This window comes from Copadichromis virginalis, linkage group LG14 (genome assembly GCF_057382275.1).
Source record: "Copadichromis virginalis isolate Kocher_CV1m ecotype Utaka linkage group LG14, C_Virginalis_male_GT1.1, whole genome shotgun sequence".
NCBI lineage: Eukaryota > Metazoa > Chordata > Actinopteri > Cichliformes > Cichlidae > Copadichromis > Copadichromis virginalis.
The window spans coordinates 13,277,198-13,289,814 of record NC_140631.1 but is presented as its reverse complement, the minus strand read 5'-3'; the positions used below and the strand labels follow the sequence as shown (position 1 = coordinate 13,289,814).

At 40.6% G+C, this 12,617-nt stretch overlaps 1 protein-coding gene across 2 annotated transcripts in view; it reads left to right on the top strand.

Moving 5' to 3' along the window:
* Window positions 1–12,617, top strand: part of LOC146693573 (von Willebrand factor A domain-containing protein 5A-like) — a 32,996-nt gene extending 20,379 nt beyond the window's left edge. For both annotated transcript variants that reach the window (XM_085478590.1, XM_085478589.1), the window contains exons 17-22: window positions 204–233; window positions 1,029–1,049; window positions 1,958–2,002; window positions 6,823–6,977; window positions 9,694–9,817; window positions 9,908–12,617. In XM_085478590.1, coding sequence (XP_085334716.1) covers window positions 204–233; window positions 1,029–1,049; window positions 1,958–2,002; window positions 6,823–6,977; window positions 9,694–9,817; window positions 9,908–9,987 — 455 coding nt within the window. In that variant the 3' untranslated portion in view covers window positions 9,988–12,617. The remainder of the gene's footprint in view (window positions 1–203; window positions 234–1,028; window positions 1,050–1,957; window positions 2,003–6,822; window positions 6,978–9,693; window positions 9,818–9,907) is intronic.

The window sequence follows — 12,617 nt, the reverse complement described above, 5'->3', positions numbered from 1 at the left end:
ATTGTGTATCTGGAATGAATTTTAGGTCCCTACGTCCATCCCATGGGGAATGGGAGCAGTAACAAAGGTGTTGCGTTTATATTTTTGTTGAGTGTATATATCACCACAGTAATATTAAAAATCTGTACTTTTGTTGTTATTTTAGCAAATACTTGTTAAATGTTTTAACCCTAATTTATTTTTTTTAACTCTTGACTTCACAGTTGGTACCTTCCAGAAGTTTAGTCGGTGGGGTAAGTATAAGTAAAAGCTGGATGGCAGAACAGCACATATGTTTAAAAATAAATGTAAACAAACCAACACATTTCTCTTTGAATTTTATTTGAAATGTTGAAAGTAAAATGCTTTGTCTGTATTTCTTCGTTTGCCATTATTAACATATTAACAGAGAGTATCTTAAAGTGGTGTGTGGTGGGGCGTGGTCTGCGGTGCCGTGCAGGGAGGGCGGACGCACCTGCACGGCATCCTTAATCACACCCGCCTAGTTAAAAACACGGGGACTCAGGGGTTGGTTTGTGTTGTGGTGTGACAAATATTGAATAAAATGGCTCAAACCTATGATCCCTGGACCCGCCGTGTCTCATTCACACCACATGGTGACTAAAGAAGGTTGAACTTTTACAACATTTTGATATATTCAGAATATTATTGAACACCACATAGACTTGAAAGACTACTTATAATGAACTGTAAGGTACTGCAGTAAAATCAGAATCCAGTAGCTTCATTTATATTTTGTTTTCAAATCATCTCGTCTTAACTGCTAAATCAAACATGTGGCAGATAGTGCTTGACGCAGGATGGACAAGTAATTGGAAAAGAACTAACATGAAAAAGCTTAAGACTAGAAAACAATGGAAATAGACAATTGTGCAAATCGCGGATGGTGAGCAACTGGTAGAAATACTTCAGCAACCAATCAGAGAACAGGATGCAGGCGAAGTCAATCCATTAATTGTTCTCTTTAACAAATTGTTATGAAATATTTTGACTCCCTTTTCTTTCTTTCTTCTTTGTTTTTACTTCAGTTGGTGATCGTCTGCATAAAAGTAAGTAAAAAATTAAATGGCAGAACAACATATCTTCATGCATTTTCAAAAACACAGACGCAAACAAACACATTTCTGTTTTAACACTGGACCAGTGCTCTTTATCCTCTCAACGATACTTGAGTGTGCATGGGAGTTTGCCTAATCAATCTACATGTGGTTTGTGGACTGAAAATAAAAAAAGAGTATGCATATATATATTTAATTAATTAATTAATTAATTTCTGGGTGAGGATACAGTTTCAACATTAATATTCAAAGTTGTATCTTTTTGTGATTTTAATTGTAGTTTTAAATGACTCACTCATTTTAAACACTTGTAATGTGCTCTAAGTCAGTGTGTAAAAAGTTGCATTTTTAAAAACTTTACATTTTAACAATGTTAGGTTTATATTGTTGTTGTCATTTATGCTTAGAAATATTTAACCATATATGCTTAGAGGTGCATAATCGATTGTGTAGTGATAGGATGTGCGATCCCTAGGAGTCTGCAAAGGCTTTGTGTGCATTCCAGAGTGTTCTGGCATTCACACCCACATCCTGGGAGCATGGGAGAGGTCGTACCTTCTCTTGTTTTATGGTAGGATAAACGTAGCTATGCCAGTTTTAGTCTAAAAGTGCCTTTTGTTTAGATGAACTGCTGAACTTCCAGACCAGCAGGTTTAGGGAAGTCTTAATCGGTCTTCTAACCCCCCCCCCCCCCCCCCCCCCACACACACACGGCGTTTGTCCAGTTCTCTCCCGTGCACGAGAAACATAAAGAACTTTGCCTACTCGTGTCTTGCTTTGCTGTGTAATTAAATTGTCCTTAACGTTTCAGCAAATATGTTTATGCTACAAACCTATCATACAAGTTCAAAATAATAAAGATTTGTAATGTCTTTATTTCTTCTCTTCTTTTAATCTAGAACATTTTTCCTCAGAAGCCCAGCAGTGTGCTATGGCTTCACAAGGTAAGTGAAACACTAAACAGAAAAGAAACAAAGATGTGTGTTTTGTGTAAATACAGTAAGCGACAGTGGAAACACTTTTACAGAAACCTCTGCACTAACCTTCCATCCCCCAAAAGTGCTGCAACTCACGCCTGGATGACTGCACTGAGAGCATCACAATAGTTTTGATTTTTGAGTGGATGGGTTTTAGCTGTTCTCCAGCCCACTGTCACTCCAGATACACGACTGTGGCGTGGTCAGCATACTTTACCTTAACTGATATTGGTCAACATACTTTACCTTGAAGATATTGTGAGGAATGCCAGGGTAAGCTATGGTCATTTTAACCCCTAAAAAACCAGCCACAGGAGTGCCTCGTGTAAGACTGAGAATTTCAGAGCAAAACATCTTTTGTATTTCCATGCTGCAGTCATCTTGCATGGACACATACGGCAGAGTCCATTTGGACAAAAGAATGTTGAGTCTACAGAAATAACCCCACGCTTTCTCTGCAGTCATTTACCTTAACTGAGACAGATTTAATCACAGAGTGATTATGCAGTGCCTCTGGGGAAAAATACCTCACTATATTTATTAAAGTGCAAAAAGATGGATGCGATTTCAGTAATAAGCCGTTAATAGTGTAGTTTAAGACAGACGACAGTCACAATATATAAAAATCAAGGACAAGGCACCCTATATATCAATACATTTTTGAAGTTGAGCAAATTATTATTCTATATTCTAGCTACTGCATGTAGAAATTGTTACAGCAATCTTGAGAATATGTGACATATACAGTAAACTACAACAGCAAATGAGCAATGTTGAGCTGTTAAGCTGCTGGTGGTTCTACTTTATGCCTTTTTTGACAGAAGATCCACTTTTCTCCTGCTGAATAATTTATTAGTCTAATATTCTAATAAGATGCGATAACTCTTTATTGTCACTGCACAGTCATACATAGTACAGTAGTACAATGAAATTGGAAAACTGTCCTACGTCGGCACTACGTATAACACAACACACAATACGACACATCACAACGCAACACAAACAACACAACACAGTATAATAACTTAGTAATAAAACAAATGAAGAATAAGTGTGTGTATTGAACACTGTTATTATTGCACATTAATTATTATTGCACCTTGTTATAAATATAAATATTATTATTGTTATTGTTTTAAACATTGTTACCTCCCCCCCAAAAAAGTCCAGGGAGGTAGTGTTGCAAAAGCAGTTTTACCCCTGTTTTTTTATTCGTCGAGGCATCCAGAAACGGCACCGGAACTCAGTAGTTATTTCACAAAACCTTTATTCATCTTCAATTAAGCATGCACTTCTAGAAGGGAAGACGAGGCCGGTGTGTCCCTCTGCAAAATCTTCACCCCTTTGTTAGTTACAGCCAGCTTTATAGAGGCGACCCCATCATAAAACCCCCCCACAGTGTGCTGCAAACTCTGTGTCTGTGTCTATGTGAGTGCTCGTGTGTGACTGTGTACGCATACCTGTATGTATGTGTGTGCACGTGAGTGCGTGACAGTTAAAACACTGTGGGTGTAGGTGACTCCCTAGAGGTCATAAAAAACCATCTCCCTTCCAGACCACAGTTATCCAGTTACAAATGTTGAGACCTTTCACAGTTCAACTGGGGGAGGGGTCTCCTACAATCTACTCCTAAGTTCATGACACAGTCAGGCCTTTATTACATTGAGGTCAGTGTCTCTACAATAATTCTACATTTCTAAGCTCTAAAATAAGCTAAACATTTCTACAGTAGCCAATCAGGTCAGCTATTTGCATTGATCAGGGCTATTGCCCTGCTGTAAAAGCTGTCCTTGAGTCTATTTGTTCGGGACCTCAGCAGCCTGAACCTCCTGCCCGACGGCAGCAGCTTAAACACCTGGTGTCCTCGGTGTTTACAGTCCCGTAGGATGCTGCGTGCCCTCTTGAGACAGCGAGTGCTGTATAGGTCCTTCAGGGAGGGAAGAGGATGTCCAATGATTTTTTGGGGCCATATTAATGACCCTCTGGAGTGCCTTTCTGTGTGCTGTGGTGCAGCTGGAGAACCACACACCGATGCAATATGTCAGCACACTTTCGATAGAGCAGCAGTAGAAGACGGTCAGCAGCTCCTTCTTCAGGTCCATTTTTCTGAGGATTCTCAGAAAGTGGAGATGCTGTTGGGCCTTCTTTAAGACCGCAGAGGTGTTAGAGCTCCATTGGAAGCCTGTGTCTATGTTGATACCCAGAAACTTGAAACTGGAGACCCTTTCCACACACTCCCCGTTGATGCTGACAGGCTGCAGCTCAGACTTCCTCCTTCTGAAGTCGACTTTTGTCTTGGTGGTATTGAGGTCCAGGTTGTTATCTACACACAGGTTGTTAACTATTAGTCTGTCCGGGAGTATCGTATTGAAAGCAGAGCTAAAGTTAACAAAAAGCAGCCTGGCGTAACGGCCCTGCACTTCCAGGTGAGAGATGGTGGTGTGGAGCGTTGTAGCAATGGCATCTTCAGTTGATCTGTTAGCTCTGTATGCAAACTGGAGCGGGTCGAATGTGGGTGGCAGGCAGGCAGGACATGATGTGACGTCGGACCAGTTTCTCAAAGCACTTCATTATAACAGGTGTTAGAGCAACTGGTCGGTAGTCGTTGAGGCTGCTAATGTTAGAACGCTTTGGCAGTGGGACAATTGTGGCTGACTTTAGGCACGGCGGGATGCAGGACTGGGACAGTGAAGTGTTGAAGATCTTAGTGAAGACCCCAGCCAGTTGGTCTGCACACTCTTTTAGGACCCTTAATAATAAAACAATAATAATAAAATAGATAAAAGCGGGGATTTACTGTTATTAAGTTTTCTTTGCTTTAGTGTCTTCTGACCTCTTGGATTTAGCAAATTGGAGACATATTTTTATTATAAAGCATGAGAACAAGACCTTACAGGGAGTGCAGAATTATTAGGCAAGTTGTATTTTTGAGGAATAATTTTATTATTGAACAACAACCATGTTCTCAATGAACCCAAAAAACTCATTAATATCAAAGCTAAATGTTTTTGGTAGTTTTTAGTTTGTTTTTAGTTTTAGCTATTTTAGGGGGATATCTGTGTGTGCAGGTGACTATTACTGTGCATAATTATTAGGCAACTTAACAAAAAACAAATATATACCCATTTCAATTATTTATTTTTACCAGTGAAACCAATATAACATCTCCACATTCACAAATATACATTTCTGACATTCAAAAACAAAACAACAACAAATCAGCGACCAATATAGCCACCTTTCTTTGCAAGGACACTCAAAAGCCTGCCATCCATGCATTCTGTCAGTGTTTTGATCTGTTCACAATCAACATTGCGTGCAGCAGCAACCACAGCCTCCCAGACACTGTTCAGAGAGGTGTACTGTTTTCCCTCCTTGTAAATCTCACATTTGATGATGGACCACAGGTTCTCAATGGGGTTCAGATCAGGTGAACAAGGAGGCCATGTCATTAGTTGTTCTTCTTTTATACCCTTTCTTGCCAGCCACGCTGTGGAGTACTTGGACGCGTGTGATGGAGCATTGTCCTGCATGAAAATCATGTTTTTCTTGAAGGATGCAGACTTCTTCCTGTACCACTGCTTGAAGAAGGTGTCTTCCAGAAACTGGCAGTAGGACTGGGAGTTGAGCTTGACTCCATCCTCAACCCGAAAAGGCCCCACAAGCTCATCTTTGATGATACCAGTACTCCACCTCCACCTTGCTGGCGTCTGAGTCGGACTGGAGCTCTCTGCCCTTTACCAATCCAGCCACGGGCCCATCCATCTGGCCCATCAAGACTCACTCTCATTTCATCAGTCCATAAAACCTTAGAAAAACCAGTCTTGAGATATTTCTTGGTCCAGTCTTGACGTTTCAGCTTGTGTGTCTTGTTCAGTGGTGGTCGTCTTTCAGCCTTTCTTACCTTGGCCATGTCTCTGAGTATTGCACACCTTGTGCTTTGCTTTTGGGCACTCCAGTGATGTTGCAGCTCTGAAATATGGCCAAACTGGTTGCAAGTGGCATCTTGGCAGCTGCACGCTTGACTTTTCTCAGTTCATGGGCAGTTATTTTGCGCCTTGGTTTTTCCACACGCTTCTTGCGACCCTGTTGACTATTTTGAATGAAACGCTTGATTGTTCGATGATCACGCTTCAGAAGCTTTGCAATTTTGAGACTGCTGCATCCCTCTGCAAGATATCTCACTATTTTTGACTTTTCTGAGCCTGTCAAGTCCTTCTTTTGACCCATTTTGCCAAAGGAAAGGACGTTGCCTAATAATTATGCACACCTGATATAGGGTGTTGATGTCATTAGACCACACCCCTTGTCATTACAGAGATGCACATCGCCTAATATGCTTAATTGGTAGTAGGCTTTCGAGCCTATACAGCTTGGAGTAAGACAACATGCATGAAGAGGATGATGTGGACAAAATACTCATTTGCCTAATAATTCTGCACTCCCTGTATATAACATCATTTCGTCAGTATTCATCTGATCAGGTTGATTACTTTCAAAAGTTATTCATTAAAATCCGACTAACTTCCGCCTGTTCAATTCATAAAGTCTAATGCTGGGGTGTGTGGTGTTGTCAGTTTTAAGGCTGTTGTAAATACACAATTTGTCACATGAATTGCTTTGGTAATTAGATTTAATGTTACATTTTTGACAGATATTCAAATTAATCAAATAAGACGTTATTTATAACTGTTTAAGGTGTAATGGTTTGTGCATTGGTTAGTCATATACACTTTATGTTGTCTCATCTAGCACCATAATCAGGTTTTGTCTTTATTCCATCTTAGATTTTCCAGCTGCTGTGCCTGAGCAGCCACCCAGAGACCCTTTGCTGCAGTTAGTCTCCCTGCAGGAGGCGTCTGGCTGCTGGCTGCTTGATCCAGCTCTGGCTGCTGCAGTGGGAAAGACCGACGAGGAGATGGAAAAGTCGAAGCCTGAAAAGGTGGGCTGTTGCTTTGGCTGTTGAAATAGTAACACAAATGTAAAATACTGTATAACTAATTTCATAGCATGATCTGAATGAAAACTAGAATTACAACACAACAGAAAACAAATGGAAATAAAGTCAGACTAACTGTAGGCCTTCTTGCTGCATGAAAGTAAGCATCTGTATATCAGACACTCACACTGTAACAGTTCCAGACTTCAACCGTCCCTTTTCCATTCACGCCGATGCATGTGACATTGGTCTTGGGGCAGTGTTGATGCAAAAGGATGACAAGGGTCGTGAGTATGTTGTGGCTTTTGCTAGTCGCTCCCTTCACAAAGCTGAACTCCCCTACTGCACTTCAGAGAAGGAGTGCCTTGCTGTGATATGGGCTCTGGAACACTTCCGCCCATATGTTGAAGGTGTTCATGTTACTATCTTCACTGACCACAACAGTCTCAGGTGGCTCATGTCTCGTCAAAACCCAACGGGCCGACTCGCCCGCTGGTCACTTCGTTTGCAGGACTTTGATTTCACAATAGTGCACAAGCCTGGTGCACAAAACAAAGTTCCCAACGCACTTTCACGCAACCCTTTGCCTCTGACCTGTGACAGGCCGACTGATCTTTTACCAGATCATGCTGTTATGGGCAGCCTGGACATTCGTACTCTGCCCCCCGTCATTCTGGCTGACCGTTCACAATTGAGACAGCTGCAGTTAGACGATCATGTCACAGGTCCACTCCTCAGAGACATTGAAGCAGACTCTCTGAACAGCTCGGACAATGCCACCTTGTTACAGTATGTTGTGTATGACTCTCTTTTGTATTACAGAGAACCCAAGTCCACATGTGCTTTGCACCCTTTGAAAGAGCTGAAACTGTTTGACATGGTCAAACAGACATGGTACACCCACTTACCTGATTTCTGACAGAGGGTCTCTTGTGAGTGAGCTTTTTGAACATGTTGTTTCTGCCTTAGGCTCGGTGCACAGACTCACTACGGCATATCACCCTCAGACAAATGCTACTGAACGCGTCAACCGGACTCTGAAAACTGCAATCCGCACTTGGTGATAAGCACACATCATGGGACAAGTTTCTCCCTCAGATTTGCTTTGCTCTGCGTACCGCCCCCCATGACAGTACAGGTATGACTCCTGCCATGATGCTTTATGGTCGTGAGTTAGACACCCCGCTTGACCTTATCACTCAGCCTTCTAAAACAGGTGTTGATGAACCGGATGTGCCTTACCCTGAGACTCTGAGAGCCTCCCTGCAGGAAGCTCACAACCACGCCAAAGGAGCTCTGGACTATAGCCATAACAGACAAAAATGTTACTATGACTTGAGACATTGACATGCCACGTTTCGTGTTGGTGACCTTGTGAGAGTTAAGACACACCCCAGGTCAGACGCTCAGTCTAACTTTACTGCTAAACTTGCACCACTGTTTGAGGGACCATTGTGTGTATCTCAGAGACTCAGTGATGTTAATTACAGGCTCACTTGGGTGGACTCCGGTGTGGATGCAGGTGTTTATCATGTTGTGAACATGCAACCGTTCCATACCTGGGACTCTCTCACTTCCAAAGAACAATCTGTTTCATCGCCTGCTGGGAGAGAGACCACAGAGGATCTGAACTCTGACTCTCAGGCCCACCCTGGCCCCCCTGCAGACACTGACATTGACTCTGAGCCATTCCCCTTTGATTTACCGGACATTGACTCTTCTTCTGGTGTGGGCACTGTTTCAGACAGTCTTTCACCCAGATCTGTCCAGCACCCAGCTGCTGGTGGACATTACAATTTCAGGCCCAGACGTTGCCCCAGAGTTACGTCTGGCTGAAGCAACAAAAGATGGACTCATGATTTTCACACAACCAGGCTTGATCTGAAGTGAAATGTTTTGGTTAAACCTGTTTGATGCTGTCTTGTTGCATTGTTATTTTGAGTCGTGATATGTAGATGTTTCTGTTTGCTCTACTTAATCCAGTTTTATGGCTCTTTAGTGCATTAAGGTTCATTCTTGGCATTTACTTAAAAAAAAAGTGAAAAAAACGAAGAAAACTGATTTTCCACTGTACATATTCGTCTTATTTTCACCAATTTCATTTTTAAATGGTCTTTTGCCCTGTGTGTGTGCACCAATCTTAGCTGTAACCTCTATGTGTAGGGTACTGTTAGGTGTGGTGTGTGCTTTTTCAGCTGTGTACGGCTGAGGACAGCCTTTTTCTCACCAGGGGGGACTATGTAACAGTTGCTATTGTAATGCAGTGTATGGCCACATGGCGTCGCCTCCTGTCTCATGACTGGTGTGTCACCCCCTTTTTGTTCTTCTTCGCACTCCTCCTGTAATGGCTGCTCCCGTGTGTACGCGGACTAGTGTGCTCTTTAGTAATGTGTGGTAGAGGTAGCACTTTTATTTTTGATATTGTAAATAAATGAGTACTTTTTGGAAAGTCAGAAGCTGTTGCTCATTCGCTATCCACCTGCACACCTCCGCGGCTGGCTTCATCTCCACCGCACGTTACAACACTCATGAGCAACCACTGAGCTGCACTAAAGTCTGATATTGTCCAGTAACCACAAAGCAGCAGAAATCATTTTCATCATCAGAAGTTCTTAAAGTATATCACTGTCTTATTTTACATTTATATTATTTGCAGAAATTAAGATGATAATTTTCATGTTTCCTGTTTTATCTGATTGTCTTTCACTTGATGAATTAGGCCAGCAGTGAAGTGTGGGCCACCATTCTGGCTCTGATCTGGCTTCATGGTTTCAAGATGGATGCAAAGGACGAGTGGGAGCTTCTGGCTGTGAAGGCTGCCTCATGGCTCCAAGCTCACAAAGGTAGTAATCATCACAATGAAAATAAAATGCTATAGTCAGCTTTTTCCCCCATATCAATTTCTATAATCATTGAGTGTTTTGTGTTTTTAGCACCGTTTGTGTCAGAGTGTGTGGATGCTGGAAATGTCCTGCTGGGTTGCAGCGTGAAGAAAGAAGCTCTGGGACTCTGAGGGTTTTCTTAAAGTGACCTCACCTTCAGCACTGTTAAGCAGAAGGATACTGACTTACACTATACTGTGTTGCTTTCTTTAGTCTGACCCTTTAATTGTTATAAAATCATTATTTTCCTTGAATCCAAATTGGTATTTAACATTGGATTAAACACTGTAACACGTGTCTGCAGAATTATCTGAATACTCCAAATACACTTTCTGACATCTACTGTAGAAGCTCAATCAGAAGGTGTGTTCATTCTTTCTCTTCCACTAGATGTGATTGACTTGTTTCATTGTCACTAACATAACCTCCTGTCAAATGTTGCTGTCAACCTCCTGTCAAAGAAAACACATGATTTGGTAACACAGACTTGGTTCTCTGCATTAAAGTCTTCAATTCAATTCAATTTTATTTATATAGCACCAAATCACAAAAACAGTTGCCTCAAGGGGCTTTAAATTGTACAGTAGATCGTACAATAATACGATCTACTGTACAATTTAAAGGAGAGTTTCAGTATGTGTTTTTCTGGATGAACATTTCATTTTCTCTTTAAATGGTGGCATTTAGAGGTGAACTCTTCACTTGGTCTTGTAGCCAGTTACTTCTGAATTGCTCTTTGTCTGGTCTCTCACCTAGGACTCATTTGCTCCTGCAAATTCCCCCACCACGATACAGTAGTGATTCATCGAGGGTGATAGATAAAAATCTGTATATCTGGTTGTAAATGCTACTTTAGAGTGTGAGCTTCTGGTTGCAAAGGCTGAGTGTACAAAATGGAAGTAAACACAAAAGTAAGTGTTCAGTTTGTGATGGTTATGCTGAGTTGCTACAGTTGGTCAGCTAAGATTAATGCCTGTTTAATTGTGTGTGTGTGTGGGGGGGAACAGATTTACTACATCATTGCATCATCCTAGTGCCTGTATACAGACAGTTTATTAAAGGGCATCTGAAGTCATGCTTCATATTCCATATAATGAAGCAACTGACATGTGGTCTCTGGGGCTGGTAGCTGTTACAGGGGTGCCACTCTACCCTGGGAATATGGACTATGGCGTTTTGAAATTCATCATACATACTCAGGGTCAGCCATCAGATTATATACTAGACTCTGGCATGAGAACTGAATATTATTTCATAAAAGACAACTACAGCGAACAGTGCTGGACATTTAAGACTGGAAAGACAATTTCAATACGAGACAGGATTCTAATCCCAGGAAACTCGATATATAAAAACCTCAGCGCCTTGATGACCTGAACAGGTTAGAATGGGAACTGAAAGTGGCCAACATTTATTTATCAGCTAATTAAACAGATGTTGGCTTTGGATGCTGAGGCTGAAGAAGTCACTTGGATTTGTGATGAAATGTTTCTCCCACTGGAAATGCTACTTCCACAGGAACAGAATCAACTTTTTGGGATTCTGTGCTTAAGTACAGATACTAGTGCTCAAAATACTCCAGTAAAGGTTGAGGTAATGATCCAACTTCTTTATTCAAGTAAAACCGAAAAAGCAGAGGCTCTAAAATGTACTAAAAGTAAGAAAATAAAAAAGTAGGTCTTTGGGGGACATTTCTACCACTTATTTTTCTCCAAAGCTAAGTGAGCCTTGTGCTATATTAATGTAATAATAAAATCATATAAATTAATGGGATTACTTAAGCTTGACTTCAGTCTAAATTTTAATTCTACTAAATGTGTTCAGCTTGAATCAGTAAAATAAAACAGGAGCAGATGAAAAGTACAGTGAAAAAATCTAAATTTTCTATTTCCTACATTGTAGAGTGTGAGTTTGCCTCTAAACAGGAAAATGAGTAGGGCAGAGGTTACAGTGGGATTCATGAGGTGGGGAACCCTACAATCAGCAGTGTTGGGCAAGTTACTTTGAAAAAGTAATTAGTTATAGTTACTAGTTACTTCTTCAAAAAAGTAACTGAGTTAGTAACTGAGTTACAATATTCTAAAAGTAATTAATTACTTGAAAAGTAACTATTGCGTTACTTTTTGGCCATTTTTAACTACTTTTGATTTCCCCTCCACATTTCACCTTTAAAAACAGTTTATTTGCCTTGTTTGGTATCATCCTTTTCAGCACAACCTCACGTGTCTGAATTTACAGTCATGTTTTCATTTTGACATACTGTATTAACACAATTGATCTAAAATCAGGGTAGAAAAAGTTATATATTTTTTTTATCTATATTTACCTTTTACCTTGATTTTTTTAAATAACCATTTCAAACTATTTACAGAACAATCAGCTGTTCTGCATTCAATAAGATGCCACACAAATTATTTGTGCCACTCCAAAAAAATTATTTCTGTCCACTATAAAGTGGAATGTTTGACTGACATTTTCATATTTATATCCTGTTCATAGCCTGTACATAGCTTGTACTCACTACAGCCTGTACATACTTATAGTTATAGAATATTCACAACATACTTCATACTGTGTACATTATAACATACCATAATAGACCCATTTCTGTAATATACTTACATATCTATACTATTGCTAATATATATTGTAATATATCTATATCACTAAAGCACTTCTGGATGGATGCAAACTGCATTTCGTTGCCCTGTACCTGTGCATGTGCAATGACAATAAAGTTGAATTCTATTCTAAAGGAGAA